Source organism: Lithobates pipiens, unplaced genomic scaffold (assembly GCF_037356315.1).
Source record: "Lithobates pipiens isolate NorthernLeopardFrog02 unplaced genomic scaffold, aLitPip1_a1.2 Scaffold_19, whole genome shotgun sequence".
Taxonomy (NCBI): Eukaryota; Metazoa; Chordata; class Amphibia; order Anura; family Ranidae; genus Lithobates; species Lithobates pipiens.
The window spans coordinates 581,413,093-581,434,117 of NW_027507764.1; the positions used below are offsets into that span (position 1 = coordinate 581,413,093).

General features: G+C 43.5%; 1 protein-coding gene across 17 annotated transcripts in view; it reads left to right on the forward strand.

Moving 5' to 3' along the window:
• SCRIB (scribble planar cell polarity protein) overlaps positions 1-21,025 on the forward strand; it is a 210,767-nt gene that overhangs the window by 119,958 nt on the left and 69,784 nt on the right. For 9 of the 17 annotated variants that reach the window (XM_077493465.1, XM_077493471.1, XM_077493472.1 and 6 more), the window contains 6 exons: positions 2,116-2,292; positions 3,941-4,057; positions 5,555-5,743; positions 8,890-9,009; positions 9,091-9,147; positions 12,701-12,757. In XM_077493465.1, the coding sequence (XP_077349591.1) occupies positions 2,116-2,292; positions 3,941-4,057; positions 5,555-5,743; positions 8,890-9,009; positions 9,091-9,147; positions 12,701-12,757 (717 nt within the window). The remainder of the gene's footprint in view (positions 1-2,115; positions 2,293-3,940; positions 4,058-5,554; positions 5,744-8,889; positions 9,010-9,090; positions 9,148-12,700; positions 12,758-21,025) is intronic. The other 8 variants (XM_077493466.1, XM_077493477.1, XM_077493468.1 and 5 more) reach the window with 4 other exon arrangements.

The following is a 21,025-nucleotide window of genomic DNA, read 5'->3' on the forward strand; positions in this document are numbered from 1 at the left end:
GCGTTTGTGAACAGCAGTTTTCAGCTCTTTCCACAGATTCTCGATTGGATTCAGGTCTGGACTTTGACTTGGCCATTCTAACACCTGGATACGTTTATTTGTGAACCAATCCTTTGTAGATTTTGCTGTATGTTTGGGATCATTGTCTTGTTGGAAGATAAATCTCCGTCCCAGTTTCAGGTCTTTTGCAGACTCCAACAGGATTTCATCCAGAATGGTCCTGTATTTGGCTGCATCCATCTTCCCCTCAATTTTAACCATCTTCCCTGTCCCTGCTGAAGAAAAGCAGGCCCAAACCATGATGCTGCCACCACCATGTGTGACAGTGGGGATGGTGTGTTGAGGGTGATGAGCTGTGTTGCAAAACAGCTGGAGCTCAGTGAGGTTGGATGGAGAGCGTTTGTGAACAGCAGTTTTCAGCTCTTTCCACAGATTCTCGATTGGATTCAGGTCTGGACTTTGACTTGGCCATTCTAACACCTGGATACGTTTATTTGTGAACCAATCCTTTGTAGATTTTGCTGTATGTTTGGGATCATTGTCTTGTTGGAAGATAAATCTCCGTCCCAGTTTCAGGTCTTTTGCAGACTCCAACAGGATTTCATCCAGAATGGTCCTGTATTTGGCTGCATCCATCTTCCCCTCAATTTTAACCATCTTCCCTGTCCCTGCTGAAGAAAAGCAGGCCCAAACCATGATGCTGCCACCACCATGTGTGACAGTGGGGATGGTGTGTTGAGGGTGATGAGCTGTGTTGCTTTTACGCCAAACATATCGTTTTGCATTGTGGGCAAAAAGTTGGATTTTGGTTTCATCTGACCAGAGCACCTTCTTCCACATGTTTGGTGCGTCTCCCAGGTGGCTTGTGGCAAACTTTAGACGAGACTTTTTATGGATATCTTTGAGAAATGGCTTTCTTCTTGCCACTCTTCCATAAAGGGCAGATTTGTGCAGTGTACGACTGATTGTTGTCCTATGGACAGACTCTCCCACCTCAGCTGTAGTTCTCGGCAGTTCATCCAGAGTGATCATGGGCCTCTTGGCTGCATCTCTGATCAGTCTTCTCCTTGTCTGAGCTGAAAGTTTAGAGGGACGGCCAGGTCTTGGTAGATTTGCAGTGGTCTGATACTCCTTCCATTTCAAAATGATCGCTTGCACAGTGCTCCTTGGGATGTTTAAAGTTTGGGAAATCTTTTTGTATCCAAATGCGGCTTTAAACTTCTCCACAACAGTATTACGGACCTGCCTGGTGTGTTCCTTGGTCTTCATGATGCTCTCTGTGCTTTCAACAGAACCCTGAGACTATCACAGAGCAGGTGCATTTATACAGAGACTTGATTACACACAGATGGATTCTATTTATCACCATCAGTTATTTAGGACAACATTGGATCATTCAGAGATCCTCGCTGAACTTCTGGAGTGAGTTTGCTGCACTGAAAGTAAAGGGGCCGAATAATTTTGCACGCACCACTTCTCAGTTTTTTATTTGCTAAAAAAGTTTAAATTATCCAATAGATTTCGTTCCACTTCACAATTGTGTCCCACTTGTTGGTGATTCTTCACAAAAAATAAAAATTTTATATCTTTGTTTGAAGCCTGAAATGTGGCAAAAGGTTGAAAAGTTCAAGGGGGCCGAATACTTTCGCAAGGCACTGTGTGTATGTATATGTGTGTGTGTATATATATGTATATATATATATATAATATTTTATATATATATTTTTTAATAAAATTTGTCCTTTTTAACACTTTTTTTTTTTTTTAAATTCTAACTTTTTAGTGCTACCACAAGGGGGCCAACATCCCCCCTTGTGATAGCATTGGTCAGGTACTCCTTATGGGAGAGGACAAGGATCTAATAGACCCCTAATGTCTCCCCTGCCCTCCAGTGCAGCTAATCAAGCACATAAATCATATATTTAGAGCCACAAGAAAGCGATCAGCAGCTGTAAGCTTGCTTTAATCCCTTGTCTACCATGTACATTTTTTGAATGTTTGAATTATTCTCACATGAATGGCACTTGCCACCATTTATCCCAAAAGTGTTTAATTGAGCAGCAGCTGGTCCCCTCCTTGCAGCCTTGTGACCCTCTTGTCCTCTGTGCCTGGCAGGTGATCCCTCGCGGAGTGGCCGCTCGAAGCGGGCTCAGGGTGGGTGACCGGATTTTAGAGTCGGCTGGAATGGATCTGAGAAATGCCACCCACCAGGAAGCTGTGAAGGCCCTTCTCACCCCAGACAAGGAGCTGCGGCTGCTGGTGAGGAGAGACCCTCCGCCCACCGGGATGCAGGTACCACCTTAATCAGACACTGCAATTACACGGAGAGATGCCGCTAAACATCGCTTACTTCATCTTTTTTTTTTCCTTGCAGTCAACATCGTTACTCGTTGATAATAGTCTTTTGTGGAATGTTTTAAACTTTGGAAAATGAAGGGAGAGTCCCCAGAGAGGGCTGGAATGTACACAGACTTTTTTTTTTACAATTATGCATGGAATGCATGATAGTAAAAAACGTTGAGCCTTTAGAACCACTTATTTGACACCAAATAAAATAAAATCAAAAATCACTTGTTGCTATTCAGGCAATCGCTACTTATGAAGGAATATCTCTACGTTGTATAAGTGCTTCAATTAAATAGATTCTGACATTGGGCCTTGTTCACACAGGCAATACCATAGCAATACACCCATGCGAGGGCCACGTTTACCCACACAGGGATGGACAGTTGTGTGCATCCATGTGCAGGCAGTCCCATTCATGTCATTTGGGAGCAGCAGCTGCACAGACACGGCCACTGCTCCTAATTTGACATGAGCAGCTGCTTTGTCCCAATTGACATGAATGGGACTGCCTGCACAGGGATGCATGGAATGGGAAAACGTGGCCCTCGCACAGGTGTCTGCTGTGGTACCCAGCCTTAACCTCTTGCCGACCCACTCAACACAGGCAGGCACCACAACATACCTGTACGTCGAGGTGTGTACGTCGAGCTATGCATACTAGCTCATTATGCCTTTGCCTTACAGGGTGTGTGGTGTTTTTTTTTTGCCTTTACTTCCTCTTTAACCCTTTGGTTGCCCTTAGATTTTACCCCCTTCCCAGCCAGTGTTATTAATACATTGACAGTGTATAATAGCGTCACTGATCACTGTATTGGTGTCACTGGCGATGTCAGTGACCCTCCCAGCCAATGTCTGTCAGAGCCAGATTGCCCACCACCCTATCAGAGTTCCACTATACGTCGCTGATTACCACCATTACAGTATAGCGTCATAGCTGCATACATTTCAGTATATATACCATCGTTGGTAGACACTACAGCTTTTACACAAGCCAATTAATATAAACTTATTGTGATTTTTTTTTATTTTATATATACATTTTGGCCTACATTTATGAAGAAATTAGATGTTTTTTTTTTTTTTACTGGATATGTTTTATAACCGAAAATATTGTGGATTTTTTTCAATATTTTTGATCTTTTTTTCATTTTATACAAAAAAAACAAAAAAAAAAAACAAACCCGGTGGTGATCAAATACCACCAAAATAAAGCTCTTTGTTTGGAAAAAAAAAATCAATTTCATTTAGGTACAGAGTTCCATAGCCATTTAAAGTAGCTCAGGGCTGAACAGAAAAAAATTGCCCTGGTCATGAAGGGTGTAAAACCATCCAGAGGTCAGGTGATAAAAACAGAAGGTAAACGTTTTCTGTGCTACAAAATGCCGCGATGAATCCTCTTTTCATCTCTCATATTATAGACTCCAGACAGGCTGAACTTTTATGCTCTGTACACCATTGCAGTTGTGTGCTGCAAGCAGGGCACATGATGCATATGAGACGTTCTATAGAACTTGCATTTGTTGGCTCATTGCTTCTTAGTTGTCTTGGAAGCGGATGCTGTGCGTGTGTAAATGACCAATCTTCTGTTCTGCAGGAAATCTGCATTGTGAAAACACCAGGTGAGAAGTTGGGGATCAGTATTCGTGGTGGAGCCAAGGGTCACCCTGGAAACCCCCTCGATCCAACCGATGAGGGAGTCTTCATCTCCAAGGTAAGTGCCGTTTTTATATTTTATAGAGATGTATTGAAAACCAGCACTTTCTGACTCAGCCTATATCTATCTAGTTTGGATCTTTACCCTATCAGGAAGCAGCTTTTCCTGCTAGGTGACCAATCTGTCACTGATCAGTGCACCGGCTCGCTGCTGGTACCATGTGATCAGATTGCCACATTTGCATCAGATCACATAACAATTGTAAATGGATGGCTTACCTTCATGCGATTCATTGTGTATAATTGTGGTGTTAGCTGTCATTGACCACAGTGATTGCATGGTACAGACAGGGCCAATCACAGCCAATTTGTACCATGTGAGTAGCTGTGGCCAATCACAGCTAACCACAACAAAACAAATGAATTGATTTCATTGAATAAAATGCTTCACTGCTATAAGCAATCATAATGTGTATAAAAAAATAAAAAATAAAAAAAAATTGTACATGTTACTATGGTAAGATTATATTGCTTTGGTCAGTGTTAAAAAAAAAAGGAAAGAAAAAAAATTGGAAAAAAGCTTTTTTTATTTATTTTTTGTTTGTTTTTGTTATTTTTCGTACTGTCACCAGTCAGTGATCCCGATAACCACCACACCAGTTATATGATGACGCTGTACTGCACTTGTGACAGTATGTAGAAAAAAAATAAAAATTCAAAAGAATTGACAAAATAATTACAACTTCAGAAAACTTTCCATGCCTCTTACCAAATATCTCTGTCTACTTTCCAAAAAGGGTAATTTGGGGAGTATTCGTACTGTCCTGGCATTTTTGGTGCTAAAGAAATGAGATTGATCAATTTTCATATATATATTAGAATATAGATCTATCTCGTAGTACACAATTTCCCCTTGGGTTGGGGGCGGGACTTTATAGGCATAGACTGTGAGACATAAACTGTAGTAAAAAAAAAAGTATCAAATTTTTTATTGAACAAATATCAAAAACAGTGACCTAATACTCATACAAACATATATTTAGAAATATCTGTGCAAATCATTTTCTTTTTCAAGTGCATAATATTTCCGAAGAATCCTAGAAACATTTGCAATCAAAATATGAACATATAATGAATGATCCTATGCATTCGATGTTTCCTACATGTTTCAGAGTATCATATACTCCTTCTTCAGGGATAATCCAATATGCAATTTATTCTAAGTGTATATTCCACCAAAAGAAAGCTCTATTTGTGGGAAAAAAAATAATACAAATTTCATATGGGTACAGTCTTGCATGCCAGCGCGATTGTCATTCAAAGTGCGATGGCGCTGAAAATTGGCCTGGGCAGGAAGGGGGTAAAGTGCCTGGTATTAAAGTAGTTAATGACCTTATCTATCTCTTCTGTTTTGGAGTGGGGTGTATTGAAGGGGTAAACAAAGTGCCCCCCCACCCCAATAATGCTCTGTGTAGTTTTAGGTTTTCTCTGCTGTACTTTCAATTGCAGAAAAGGATCTTGCAAGTGTCTCTATCTAATTCCATTTTTCCTGCAGGTCAGTTCCTCCGGAGCAGCAGCTCGAGATGGGCGTCTGAAGGTTGGCATGCGTATTTTGGAGGTGAATCAGCAAAGCCTGCTGGGGATGACACACACAGAGGCAGTCCAGGCGCTGCGTGGTGTAGGCGACACGCTCCTTGTTCTTGTCTGCGATGGCTTCGATCCGGTCTCCACTAACTCAATTGAGGTGAGATGTCTGCCTAATTGGCTTGCGCCGCTTTACTCACTCATTCCCAACCTTCTGTTTGGGATCTTAAAGTGACATCTAGACTAGCCAGGTGGGTTCCGGGTTACTTGAAGTAGATGTACATTCCAACTAGATGAAGTTTATTTTTTTCCACACACTGTGTGCCGTAAGCAGTTATCTTCAAAATCTTAAAAGGTAACTCCACTTTCATGGGGGGGGGGGGGAATGCAAATGGGGGAAAAAAATGAATATAGTGTACACAATTGCTACACAAGTCACATTGTAATTGAATGTTTCCTTTACAATCTGCAACACTGTAATTTTCTGTAAAATGCAAATGCAGTAAACAAGACCGTAATGTTAAACGTCACAAAATGTACCCTCATGGCTAACAGAAGACAGAAACAGAAATAGACTTGAAGAACTTAAAGAGGGATTCCACCAAAAAAAAAAAAATTAAAAGCCAGCAGCTATAAATACTACTTTTAATAAATGGACACTCACCTGTCCCGGGTTTCAGCGATGCCGGCAGCCGAGGCTGATCGATCGCTCGGCTCTCGGCTGCTGCCGTCACCATTCTAGGTGAGGGAATCAGGAAGTGAAGCGAATCTGCTTCGCTTCCCGGTTCCCTACTGGGCATGCGCGAGTCGCGTCGCGCAATAGGAAATCTCCGCGCTGTCACTGGGACCCGTGTGTGTCCCAGCAGACAGCGCGGCAGGGCAGGAAATGGCGTAGACTCCCACGGGAGTCTATGCCCGGAAGTGGGTGTAAATACCTGTCTTTGACAGGTATCTCCACCCCCCTCCCCCCTGAAAGGTGTCAATTGTGACACCGGAGGGGGGGAGGGATCCGATCAGCGGAGGTTCCACTTTAGGGTGGAATCCCGCTTTAACATATATAAGTCACCGGGACCAGATGGCTTGCATCTGAGGGTCCTTAAAGAACTCAGACAATTGTTCCTAATAATAATTATCACTCCTATTTACTTTACACATGGACACAGACAAACCACTTCCTAATGAAAAAAGGTAGGAATCTGCAATAAACTTTATTAAAAATCCCTGCAATGTACATTGATTACCCAGAAGTGAATGTTGTTGTGTTTGTTTGTTTTTTGTTTTTTTTGTTCCCCTCAACAAAAGTGGAGCTGCTCTTTAATTGTTCAGTTCAGGACACAGGCAACCTATTCATACAATGTGGAAAAGGGTGAAAGAAACTGCGCTAAGAAAAAATAAATAGCTGGAGAACTTATTCCCAACCATTCAATTGGGAGCTGCAATTCTCAAGTATAACATTAATACAGGAATTGGAAAAAATTAGAATCGCGCTACCCACATAAATCCTAAGAATATAGAATCAAAAATTACATATATAAACCACCTATCGTTCAAATCGTATAAATGAATCCTAGATGTATCCTAACAGTAGTGAAAAATTATAATAAGGATCAAAAATGTATATAGATCTACAATTAAACTAATTATTGAGATCTAAAAAGATTATGTCCGTGAATTATAAAAGTAAACATTAAAGAGGAAGTAAACCCTGATGAGTTTATTTCCTCTTTTTTTTTTCCCTGCAAAGGTAAAGCATAATGGACTACTATGCATCGCATAGTAGCCCATTATGTGTCACTTACCTGACACAGGAGCCAGCGAAGTCGCCGCTGTCCCCTGTAGTCCGCCGCATCCATCTTGCTTGTGGCGTCTCGCAGCTCCGCCGAATGACAGCGGCGAAGCCGCGATGACGTCACTCCCGCGCATGCGCACGGGAGTGGCGTCTCGCAGCTCCGCCGCTGTCATTCGTCAAAGCCGCGATGACGTCACTCCCGCGCATGCGCACGGGAGTCGACAAATGCGGCAGCTCCATTCTTGGAACTGCCGCGTTTAGTGCGCCTGCGCGCCGCTGTCTACGGCGCATGCGCCGTAGACAGCGGTGCCCGTTTTCGGGCAAATATCTCCTAAACCATATAGGTTTAGGAGATATTTCTTGGACCTACAGGTAAGCCTTAATCTAGGCTTACCTGTAGGCCAAAGTGGTTTGTAAGGGTTTACTTCCTCTTTAAAAAATTGGGGAAAACTAAGATGGGGAAAAATATAGATATAGATATATAGATATAGATATATAGATAGATATAGATATATATATAGAGATATATAGATATATAGATATATATATATATATATATATATATATATATATATATATATATATATATATATATATATATATATATATATATAATGTGTATGTTCAGTCCATAAAGTGCACAAGATAACTGATTGAAAATCAAAAAGTGAATAAATCAATATACACCAGTCCACTGAGAATAACGCCCACATAAATGTGAAAAAGCCATCTTCAAATTCTAGGAGCAGGAAACCGTGTTGAATCCTTTCACGTATTTATAACAGTAAACTGCGTTTATATAGTCAAATACAGTAGTTAGAACTCTGACCGGTTAGATGTTGAATTTTAAAAGCAGCGAATTTCTGTGAGATTAGCAGGGATGCCGCTGCTTTTAAAATTCAACATCTAACTAGTCAGATGGAGTTCTAAGCCCTATATTTCACTACATAAACTCACTTTACTCTTATAAATACGTGTAAAATGAAAAACTTTGGTGGGCGTAACAACATGTCGAGTGTGGGGTGTAGCAAGATGGTGGAGACGGATCGTCACTTCCGTAGCAAACTGCGATGGGTCGGCGAATGTCGTTAGACCGCCTTTTCACTGTATCCTTATTGTGGACGACTACGGGGTGTACCAAGATGGCCGTGAGAAAACGTCACTTTCATAACAAAATTTGGTGGGTCTCCTAATGTGACGGAAAACTGACAGGGGAAGTTTCTTGAAATTTTCCTTTTTACAAAGCCGTAAATTAGAGTGGCACTCAATCCTAGAGTCCTGTGAGCCAATCCTGTGTGACGACACGCCCCCTATGTGAAATGGGTAGAAACGCAGCCAGTGCCGTTTTGCCCGACGAGGACTGTCGGCGCTGGACTTAAGGTAAGTAGAATTTGTGAATATTTTTTTTCTTTATAAGGGGAAGGGGGGATCCATTAAAAAAAAAAAACACACACATTTGCACTTTTGTGCAGCCAGTAACACAAGGCGGCTGAACTCTGCCCTTCTTATCTCCATAGGCTTCTCCTGGCGTGATCGCCAATCCATTCGCGTCCGGCCTTGGAAGAAAGAACAGCATGGAGAGTATTTCGTCCATCGATCGTGATATGAGTCCGGAAGAGGTTGAGCGATTGCAGAAGGTAGGCTGTAAAGCAAGCGGGTTCTGTGGGTGGCCTGTGCCTCAGGAAGGGGACCAGTGGTGACTTTGTGCTCCTCTCTAGCAGGAGGTGGAGGTGGTTCGGGAGGTGAAGTGGGAAAAAGAGGACATGGAGAAAGTGGTGAGCGCTCTTTCACCTCGTACCCTGTCCGTCATTTATGTGGCCTTCCCTTCCATCAGTAGATTTGTATGTGTATATAGTACAACAGCACTCTCATCCACCATAACATGACGTTTGTTGTGTCACTGCGCGTTTTAGAGGCATACAAAATATTTTATATTTCTTTTCTCTAAAGACATTTCCAGCCATTCACAGCACTAGCCTTTCTGCAACCTTCCTGTTAATTGTCCATTTCTCAAAGTAGATCTAAAGCCAAAACTATTTTTTTTTTTTTTTTTTTTTCAGATAGAGAAGAAAATGGTTAAAGTGTAATTCTTGCTATACACATAACTAGCCTTAAAGGGGAGTTCCACCCAAAAGTGCAACTTCCACTTTAAGCACTCCTCGCCCCCCTTTTTTTTTTTTTTTTTGTGGGGAGGAGGGGGGAGTGGGTGCCTACTTTAAAGAGGGACTTCCTGTCCCACTTCCGCCTTCCACCTACGGGCCACATAGACGACTCCTCTTCCCCCTAGGCGTCCCCTTCCTCTCTGAAATCTTCTGGGACATGTGACAGGTCCCAGAAGATTGCCTGTCCACTGGGAGAGCGCAGCGCCCTCCTGGCCATGAAGCTGCAAGCTGTCACGACCTGGTGCCCACAGATTCAATGGAGAGGAGCAGGGCTCCATGCGGCTGTATCGCTGGACCGTGAAACAGGTAGGTGTCTGTTTATTAAAAGTCTATAGCTAAACTTTTTTGTAGTTGCTGACTTTTAATAAGCAAAGAAAAAGCCTGGAACTCAGATTTTAAAACGGTTTTCTCCTAACACCTATTCTGACTATCCTCCACTCTGACAATGGAGCTAGTAAAGCCTGGAGCTGTACTGTCACTCATATAGGCTTAAATGGCTCATCCATTGTCAGCGCTCTCTCTTCTCTCCCCTGAAGCCGTGCTGGCTGATACAGGGGAGCTGGATCATATGACTGGGCTAGAGCGGCCTGAAAATCTGTGAGTATTTACATCTTTCTTACCTAGGTTATGAGGGGGCAAGGAACAATTTTGAGGCTTGTTACAGTGGGGAAAATAATTATTCGATTCCCTGCAGATTTTTTTTTTCGTTTGCCCACTTTCAAAGAAATTAAGCGTCTATAATTTTTGGTGTATTTTAAATGATAGAGACAGAATATCAACCAAAATACAGAAAAAACACACAATACAAATGTTATAAATTGAGTTGCAGTTCAGTGAGCAAAAGAATTATTTGATCCCCTACCAACCAATAATAATTCTGGCTCTCACAGACTGCCTACAGTAGGTGCTCATGTGGTGCACAGATTAGTCCCGTCATTGTAAGAAGGTGCTCCTAATGACAACTCATGCGTATAAAAGATACCTGTCCACAGAATCTTTCATCTATTCAAACCTCACCATCATGGGCAAGACCAAAGAGCTGTAAAAGGACGTCGGGGTCAAGATTTCAGACCTGCACAAGGCTGGAATGGGCTACAAGACCATCAGCAGGAAGCTTGGTGAGAAGGAGACAACTGTTGGAGCAATTATTCGTAATGGGAAGAAATTTAAAATAACCATAAATCGTCCTCGGTCTGGAGCTCCATGAAATATTTTCCCTTCATGGGGTGAAGATGGTCATGAGAAAAGTGAGTGATCAGCCAAGAACTACATGGGAGGAGCTTGTGAGCGATCTCAAGGCAGTTGGGACCACAGTCGCCAACCGAACCACTGTTACCATAATACGCCACCATGGATTATAATCCTGCAGCACCCTCAAGAAGGCACATGTACAGGTCTGAAGTTTGCCACCACTGAACATTAAAATGAATCAGAGAAGGATTGGGAGAAAGTGCTGTGGTCAGATGAGACCAAAATTGAGCACTTTGGCATTAACTACACTCACTGTGTTTTGGAGGAAGAAAAATGCTGACTATGGCCCCGTCTATTGGCGACTCAATGCGGGAAAGTCTGTCTGTACCTTTAGCAGAGAAACAGCCTCAAAGTGTAATGTTTCCACCTCTGTGCTTGTCGGTAGGGATGGCGTTCTTACGCCATCCCTACCGACAAGCACAGAGGTGGAAACATTACACTTTGAGGCTGTTTCTCTGCTAAAGGTACAGACAGACTTTCCCGCATTGAGTCGCCAATAGACGGGGCCATGTATTGTAAAATCTTGGATAAAAACCTTCTTCCCTCAGCCAGAACACTGAAGATGGGTCGTGGATGGGTCTTCCAGCATGACAATGACCCAAAACATACTGCCAAGGTAACAAAAGATGTGGCTCAAGAAAAAGCACATTAAGGTTATGGAGTGGCCTAGCCAGTCTCCAGACCTTAATCCTATAGAAAATTTATGGAGGGAGCTGAAACTTTGGCCAAGCGACAGCCAAGAAACCTTAAGGATTTCGAGAAGATCTGTAAAGAAGAGTGGACCAAAACCCCTCCTGAGATGTGTGCAAACCTGGTCACCGACTACAAAAAAAAGTCTGACCTCCATGCTTCCCAACAAGGGTTTCTCCACCAAGTTCTAAGTCATGTTTTGCTTGGGGATCGAATACTTATTTTACTCACTGAACTGCAGCTCAGTTTATATAATTTATTTTTTCTGGATTTTTTGGTTGATATTCTGTGTCTATCATTTAAAATACACCTATGATAACAATTATAGACCCTTCATGTCTTTAAGTGGGCAAACTTACAAAATCTGCTGGGAATCAATTATTTTCCCCACTGTAGGTGTATAGCCAGAATTCCACTTTAAAACCCTTGTTCTTTTATTTTTTCATTTATTTTTGCCATCTGTCTTCTGTTGGGGAGATTTCCCTTTACTTCCCGTCAACAATAAAGGGATGTTAAAATGTGAGGTGAGGGAAAACCTCCTCTTGGCTATCGCCTGAACAAGTTTCCCTCTATTCCTGTTACAGTGACAACTCGAAATTTCAGTCTCATGAAAATAGCAGGATGCATACACTGCAGATAGCAATACAAAACTTTACTAGGGTTCTAACCCTACCATCCAAAACTAACCAAAAAAAGTTTGGGCTTTAGATACACTTGAACTAATAAAATCACCGTTGGATTGTCTGTCTATGCCTGATCAATGATCATAAATTAGGGTCACTCCAACCAAAAGTGATTCTATGCTTGGAGTGGCCTTGCCCTTGTCCCTTTCTTTTCTGCCTCATTGTCTCCATTGTTTTCAGCTCACACAATGTTTCTCATTTCTCTTTGCTGATCCTCTTCCAGCTCCCCAGTCTTCTGTACACTAAAACCTCCTCCATCCGCTCATTCCTGCCAGTCTGCCCATTTCCATCTGTCGTCCTCAGCTCCATCCTATGATTTCCCTTCCCTGTAAATCCTCCTGTGGTTGGGTTGCTTTATGCTTTTTATTTTAATTTGAGCCTTCCAATCCCTCACTTCCCTTCTCCAGCCAATGATCTGTCAGCATGCAATGACCTGCATGTCGTCTTACTTTCTTGTGCTCCGTTTCTTTTTCCCCTCTGCTCCTGCCCTGTGCATGGCTTCGGCTCCTGTGGCTCGCTCTGACTGTCCTGTCTCTGTCAAGGAGAAAATGCGCAGGGAGCGCGAGGAGGCTACGCGGCTCCTCGAAGAGGAAGCTAAGGTGAGAGACCTGTCCGTCTGTAATACCCGGCATTATAGACTCTGTAGGGGAATTTACCTTCCTGTCCGTTACAGAACCAAAGCTCCAGACAATATAATCAGTATTGATTGATATCATTGATATCTTGGCACTGCAGTAATGTGTGGCAGCTCCATTCATTTGGACTGGCACCTCAGCACACTGTAGCAACACACATTCATTAAAGAGGAAGTAAACCCTGATGAGTTTACTTCCTCTTTCATTCCCTGCAAAGGTAAAGCATAATGGACTACTATACATTGCATAGTAGCCCATTATGTGTCACTTACCTGACACTGGAGCCAGCGATGTCACCGCTGTCCCCTGTAGTCCGGCGCATCCATCTTCTCGGTGGGTCTCGCTGCTGTCATTCGGCGAAGCCGCAATGACGTCACTCCCGTGCATGCGCACAGGAGCTGCCATGCGTGCCATATTCACCGTTGACGGTGCCGCGCTCAGTGGTGCCTGTCTTTCGGCAACACGGTTTAGGAGATATTTCTTGGACCTACAGGTAAGCCTTAATCTAGGCTTACCTGTAGGTCAAAGTGTGTTGTAAGGGTTTACAACCACTTTCAATGTGTTATAGAGCTATAATTCAAGATGCGTAAAACTCTGGTTAGGCCACATCTGAAGTATTCCATCCAGTTCTGGCCACCAGTCCTCAGAAGGGATGTGCTGGAGCTGTAGAGAGCCCAAAGAAGGGCAACAAAATGAATACGAGGACCTCAATTGCGAGGAACGACAACAGGCACTAAATTTTGTTCTCGCTGAAGAAGAGACACTTCAGAGGGGATATGATGGTGATTTACAAATACCTTAATGGTGATCCCAGCAGGAAAAAAAAAGCTATTCAAGTTGTTGTTTACCCCCTGTAGGTGACTTTTACGGACAGGTAAGCCTATAATAAGGTTTTGTTTTGTGCTGGTATACAGCCACTTTCAGTCTCTGGGAAACGGGGGGGGGGGGGGGGGTCTCAGGACACGGAGCCACACAATGAGATTGGAGGAGAAGAAGTTTAACCTAAAGCTGCGCAGGGGTTTTTCACTGTCAGGGCAATAAGTATGTGGATCTCTCTTCCACAATTGGTGGTGTCAGCAGGGAGTATTGATATTTTTAAAAGACTCTTGGACGTGCATCTTAAAGAACCCAACATACAGGGATATGGGAAATGATTATAGACACTGACACTATTGTCTTTATTCAACCTTACCTACTATGTAACCATGTAAAACAGTTTTTCTAATGTTGTTTCGCTTTTTAACCCTTTCCCGCCGAGCGTACACAGATATGCGTACTCGGCTTCCGGGGGGTATACCTGGATGATGCCCGCACCTGCAGGCATCATCCCGGTACAGTTTTTTGCAGCAGGCGATTGGCTATTCAGGCATAACAACCGATGCGGCTGTTACTGGTGCTCCCGCTCGATCGGGAGCACCGATTAGTGATCCGACGCCTCCGGCTGCTGGGGAGGAACTGGAATGACGCCGTAATCGGCTTAGTTCCAGTCTCCTCATCGTAAACACGGAAGCGACGTCATGACGTCACTTCCCGTTTACTCGGCTGCCAATGGCGCCGGTTTTAAAAAAATATCCGGTATTCAGAATCGCAGTTTTCGGCGATCTGAATACATTGAAGTGTAAAGGGGGGGGGATGGGTCTTTTAGACCCCTGATCCCTCCATAAAGAGGACCTGTCACCACCTATTACTGTCACCAGGGATGTTTACATTCCTTGTGACAGCAATAAAAGTGATCAATTTTTTATTTATTTTTTAAAAACAATTTAGTCATTTTAAAATAAAAGAAATAAAAAAATAGAAAATTTTTTTTTAAAGCGCCCGCCGTCCCCGCGAGCTCGCGAAGCAAAGAAAACGCATACGGATGTCGTGCCCGCGTGTGTAAACGGTGTTCAAATCACACATGTGAGGTATCGCCACGATCGTCAGAGCGAGAGCAATAATTCTAGCACTAGACCTCCTCTGTAACGCTAACCTGGTAACCGTAAAAAATTTTTAAAGCGTCGCCTATTGAGATTTTTAGGTACTGTACTTTGTCGTCAATCTACAAGTGCGCGCAATTATAAAATGTGACATGTTTGGTATCTATTTACTCGGCGTAACATTATCTTTCACATTACGCAAAAAAATTGGGCTAATTTTACTGTTTTTTTTTTATCCATGAAAGTGTCCCTTTTCCCAAAAAGTTACGTTTAAAACACCACTGCGCAAATACCGTGTGACATAAAATATTGCAACAATCGCCGTTTTATTCTCTAGAGTCTCTGCTAAATATATATATATAATGTTTGGGGGTTTCAAGTAATTTTCTAGCAAAAATATGGATTTTAACTTGTAAACACTAAATTCCAAAAATAGGCTTAGTCACGAAAGGGTTAAACATGTTAAGTCCTTCTTCTCCAACATTAAGGCCCCTTTCACACTGGGGTGGTGCGGGCACCGATTTACCGTCTTAGCAGCGGTATGAGGTAAAAGGGTTAAAACCGCCCGCAAAGCGCCGCTTTGCCGGCGATATAGCCGCGCTGCCCCATTGATTTCAATGGGTAGAAGCGGTGAATACACCGTTTCAAAGATGCGGCTAGAAGGACTTTTTTCACCGTCCTGCCAGCGCACCGCTCCAGTGTGAAAGCCCTCCGGCTTTCACACTGGAGTGAAAAGGGGCCAGTTTGTTTCAGGCGCTATTTTTAGCGCTGTAGCACCTGAAAACTGCCTCAGTGTGAAAGGGGCCTTACATACAATCATTTTCACCAGTCTTTACTATGAATCTCTTCTATTCCTTGGTTTTAAATTACACAAATTAACACCGGTGCAAAAATCGCATATTTAACAGATCACATGACAAGTCGTCCCCCTATTTCTGGCTATGAAACCGTTAATATCAGTGCAGCTCTGACTTTTGAAAAGATTCCTGCACCTTTTTTTTTTTTTTTTTTTTTGCAATTTTCGTGTGCGACTTGCATTGACATCTGCTGGAATTCGCACAGATGTCGGAAAGCCACACATGAAATTGCACTTAGCAGTGGCTTTGAAATTGCGCTGAAGTAGCGTGTTTTTAAAGCCGCATTTGGTGTGATTTTGGGCTTAAAGCGGTTCTTCACCCTAAAGGGGAAGTTCCGCTAGTATTATCCCTCCCCCCCTCCGGTGCCACAATCGGCACCTTTCGGGGGGGAGGGGGGTGCAGTTACCTGGATAATCCAGGTATCTGCACCCACTTCCGGCCAGACCGCAGCATGGCTCCGCCCACCCCCACATGGCTCCGCCCCCCCCCCCCCCCCCCCGTTGTGTTCTGGGAAACACACAGTTCCCAGAGACACAGCGGGGGACCATAAGAGAAGCGCAGCGCAACTCGCGCAGTAGGGAACCGGGCAGTGAAGCCCTCATGCTTCACTTCCCGATTCCCTGACAGAGGATGGCGGCGGTGGCTGCAGCGAGACGAGCGATCGCTTGTTATCTGCCGCCGACATCGCTGGAACCTGGGACAGGTAAGTGTGATATTATTAAAAGTCAGCAGCTGCAATATTAGTAGCTGCTGGCTTTTAATATTTTTTTTTTAGGTGCAGCTCCTCTTTAAAGCGTTGTTCCACCCAGAAATGGAACTTCCGCTTTAAGGGAGGTGACCCCCTGACATGCCACATTTAGCATGTCGTTTTTGGGGAGGGTGATACCCTCTTTTCATAGGGTCCCAGCTCCCACTTCCTCCTGGCGCACCGGAAGGGGAAATCGCCTCTCCCCCCTCCCTCTCAGCAATCTAGGACACGTCACAGGTCCCAGATTGCCTGGCCAGTCGCAGTGCGCGGCTTGCGCATGCACGTTGGGTGCCCGGCTGTGAAGCCACAGCCGGGCGCCCACAGTTTCAGTGCAAAGAGGAGGCCGCAGAGAGGAGGGTGAGACGAGCTGGGCTTTCTTCACCCTCATCAATGGACCCTGGGACAGGTAAGTGTGCTGTATTTGTAGCTGCTGACTTTTAATTTATTTTTATTTTTTAAGAACTCCACTTTAAAGTGGAGTTTCAGTCACCTATGGGAAAAAATAAAAGCTTTTATAAAACAGCCACCCACTTGTCCCATGATCCAGCGGTGCACTCAGCCCAGCCGTCTTCACCCTCTGTCCTCCCTCAGTGGCGCAGACGTCTTCAATATGGGCACCCGGCAGTGACAGCTTGTGACTTCACAGCTGGATGCCTACTGCGCATCGTGAATGCAGTCTTCTGGTACCTGTCAGTGTCCCAGAACACTGCAGGAGGGAGGGAGGAGAACTTCAGTTTCTGACCGCTGCGGCACTTGGAACGGAAGTGGGGAGCGGGTACCTGTCAAAATCAGTTTTCTTTTCTCGATCAACTTACTGGTTGAAGGAAACAAACTAGTACTATGCCTTAGGAAAGGGTTGTTTTATTGTACAGCTTTGGTCGTGACATGTTTTACGCACTAGGTACTGAAGGGGGAGGAGTTTTAAGTGGCACGTAGAGATTCTCCCCAGTGTTGTTATTATTATTATACACGAGTTATATAGCGCCAACAGTTTACGCAGCACTTAACAGTGTATAGAGGGAACAACACAATTACAGTACAATACAAAAAGTACAGGAGGGCCCGGCTCATAGAGCTTACATTCTACAGGGAGGGGGTGGTACAAAAAGGTAATAGCTGCAAAAAATGGTTTGTTGGGGGTGGTTTGGGGACAGTTAGGTGGGTGTTGTTTGGTGTCCCAGGGAGCAGAGGGTAAGTGGTAGAGGAAGCTGAAGATTCTGCAGAGGTTGCTTGATTTCTGATGAGTAACCACTGACAACAATGATCCTTTTCATTCTGGCGCAGAAACTTCCCAATGACCACAAATGTAAGGGGCATTAATCTCTATTGACCTTCATGTTAATGCTAACATTCAACAAAGACAATGCTAAAATCACAATAACGAACAGAAACAAGGCCAGAAATGAATACAATACTATAATAAACCATACCATCGTAATAAAATGCTACGAAGAATAAGAATAGAATACGAAGAATACACTGATTGAAAAACAGAAAATCAAACTACCGAAAAGCAAAAATTACACCACTTTCTCCAACATTACCAAAAAAATCATTACACGTCGTTGACCTAATACCATCATTACCGTATTAAAAAATTACATAAAAATGTATCTCAAGGGTTCATCTGTGTTAAGTTTGAGAGACTGCTTTAGCTGTCTAGTGTGACAGAGGTAAAAAATTCTAATGCTACAATTAAAACGTTGCCAAAAAAGTAACGTGTGTTACAAAAATGTAAAATGTGACGTGTGCAATTTAATTCTAAAATGCAAAATTGCAAGATATATATATATATATATATATATATATATATATATATATATATATATATATATATATATATATATATATATATATATATATATTTTTTTTTTTTTTTTTAAGATTGATTTTACCACTTGCACATCTTTTGCTTTGCACAGAATAAGTAAAAAACATTTCTTAGTCACATCCTGTGCTCTTATACTGCCACCTACTGGAGTATTGGGCACTAAATAATAATAAAAAATAAATAAAAAATCTGCCACCCCAGGATAACCACTCACACTAATCCAGCATGCCTCAATTAAAATCATTTCTGGCTGATCAGTTTCTTGGTTTGTGTCAGTGCTGTCTTCTATGTGTGGTTATCCTCCTCACACTAGTGACCATGGTTGTCTTGGATATAGGGTTGATTTTTCTATGTCCTCCTCCAGGTCTGTTAATGGGTTTGCTCTATCAGGCAGGGTGTTCGGCCTCATCCAGTGTCAGATTCGTGCCTAAGGCCCCTTTCACATGGACCATCTGTTCAGGTCCACCTGAAAAACTTTTCAGGCGGACCTGAACGGATGCTCCATAGAGCTCTATGGAGCGCCGGATCTCAGCGGTGACATGTGCGCTGACATCTGACCCGCTCCGATCCGAAAAAGTGTGATGGAGGAAAAAGCTATTTTTTCCATCCGTCATCGGATCGGGTGACGAGAGAAACTGCGGTCCGTCGTCACCCAATCTCCCATAGGGGAGAGCGGCACTGTGCAGAAACGGACCTGTCATCTTCCTGCTCAGCGGGGATCGCTCCGGCGGTCCCCGCTGAGCAAGCGGATATCCACGGGGCAGATCAGCACTAATCCGCCCCGTGTGAAAGGACCCTTAGTCCTGCAGGCAGCCTTGAGTTGCTGGTGTTCTGCCAAAAACTGTCCCTCCATCGGATAGTGTCCGATAGTGTCCGACCATACTGCGCAGGCACAGCGCTTGTGCAGTACGGAGGACAAGGAGACTCCGAAAGTCTCCGAAGATGAACGGCGCCAGAGCACTTGCTAGTATCTTCTGCCCTGAGTCCAGGTTCAAGCCCCACCATGCAAGTGGACATACGGTATGCACTTAGTAACAGGGCCCCTTGCGGACTCGCTTTGCTCACCAATTTTTTATTCTAGTTCTAAGTACACTTGGATGGTGGGGCTTGAACCTGAACTTGTTGCGCAGGCGCCGTTCATCTTCGGAGACCTTCAGCGTCTCCTTGTCCTCCGTACTGCGCAAGCGCAGTACAGGGCGGACACTATCCGACGGGGGACAGTGTTCGACACAACACCGGCAGCCCTCAGTTCTGTTTGAGTTGGGATATGTTAGTAACGTTGCTCAGATTGGAATGCTTTTGGATGTCCCAACATTATATGACTTGCATGTGAAAGAAAATGTACTCGCCGTAAAATCCTTTTCTTGGAATCCATTGAAGTCCCACATTCTGTTGTATGGTGCTCTTATTAATACTTTCTACAAACTTTGAGTAGAGTAGGGGTTATCCTGTGCTCCTCTACAGATCAGCATCCAGTCAAAGTCCAGTCCTCCTGTAGACTGCAGTATAACCCAATAGTATACCTCTGTCCCTTTAATGGACTTCCAAGAAAAGGATTTTGGGGCTCATTTACACTTCCTTCGGCTTCAACACATATTAAAGTGGTTGTAAACCCTTACAACACACTTTGACCTACAGGTAAGCCTAGATTAAGGCTTACCTGTAGGTCCAAGAAATAGTAGTCCATTATGCTTTGCCTTTGCAGAGAAGGAAAGAGGAAGTAAACTCATCAGGGTTTACTTCCTCTTTAACAGCTAGTTTACACTTGCTTCAACCCATGGCTTCGGACAGGCTTTGTTTGAAGCTCTCTGAATGCTAGTCAAAGCTCCCATCACTAAATAAAATGGTTGTGCAAATTAGGGATATATGCGCTACCAAAAAAGGATACAATTTGTGCAAAGCTCAAAAGATACAAAACGAAGTTGAATTTATACACAAGAGTTTACACCTAGGTTAGTCCAACACTGTTATATAGATTAAGATTAATGTCCAACAAAGGAGACAAAAAAGTACATAGAAATAAATCATTGAACATAAACACCCGAGTTTCTGCTTACTGCATAATCCCACCCTATGTCCACGGAATAGTAAATGCCAAGTGGCCGTTTACCAAAAATGTAGGATCTCTTTTACGGAGATCAAACCGGCATAGATGGGAGGGATCACTTAGAGCAGGGACGGCACCTTCAGACATCCATCCATCCAGATCCTCTCCTCCACTAATCAGTCTGGGCTTCCAATCCAATCCGTTATACTTCCGTTAGGGGGGGCAGAGACTTGCAGAGAGTTACAAGATGAAGAAAAGGAGCTCCATCGTCAGTAAGTTTGTATAAAAAGAGATTCCTTTATTTAAAAATTTGATACAAACGTTGCACCACAGATAGGCAGATACTTCTGAACTAAGAGATACAGCCGTGGCTCACGCCAGCTGGCTGCTGCATGGCGTGCTGTGACATCCTGTCTGCCAACTCTGCCCTGCGCTGCGTTTCTCCGTCAAATAAAATGGTTAGCTTACAGTCCTGTTTACACCTTGCTTTTGCTTTGCTTCAAAAATGATACCCCATGTAGCTTTAGTGGTGCTTCAAAGCGTCTTCAAAGCCTCCATTGAAGTCTATGGCGAAGCTCACTTGAAGCCCCACTGAAGCCTCACCAAAGCCTAATCAAAGCACCAAGCAAAGGCAAGGTGTAAACGGGGACTGTAAGCTAACCATTTTATTTAGTGACGGGAGCTTTAACTGGAGTTAAGAGAGCTTTAACAAAGCCTGTCCAAAGCCTTGTTTTGGAGGAAGTATAAACTAGCCCTTAAGGTGACTACTATATTTAGGCCGCTTCCTTTGAATACCGTGCCTGGAAAAAGTAACTTACACATGAGGCTCA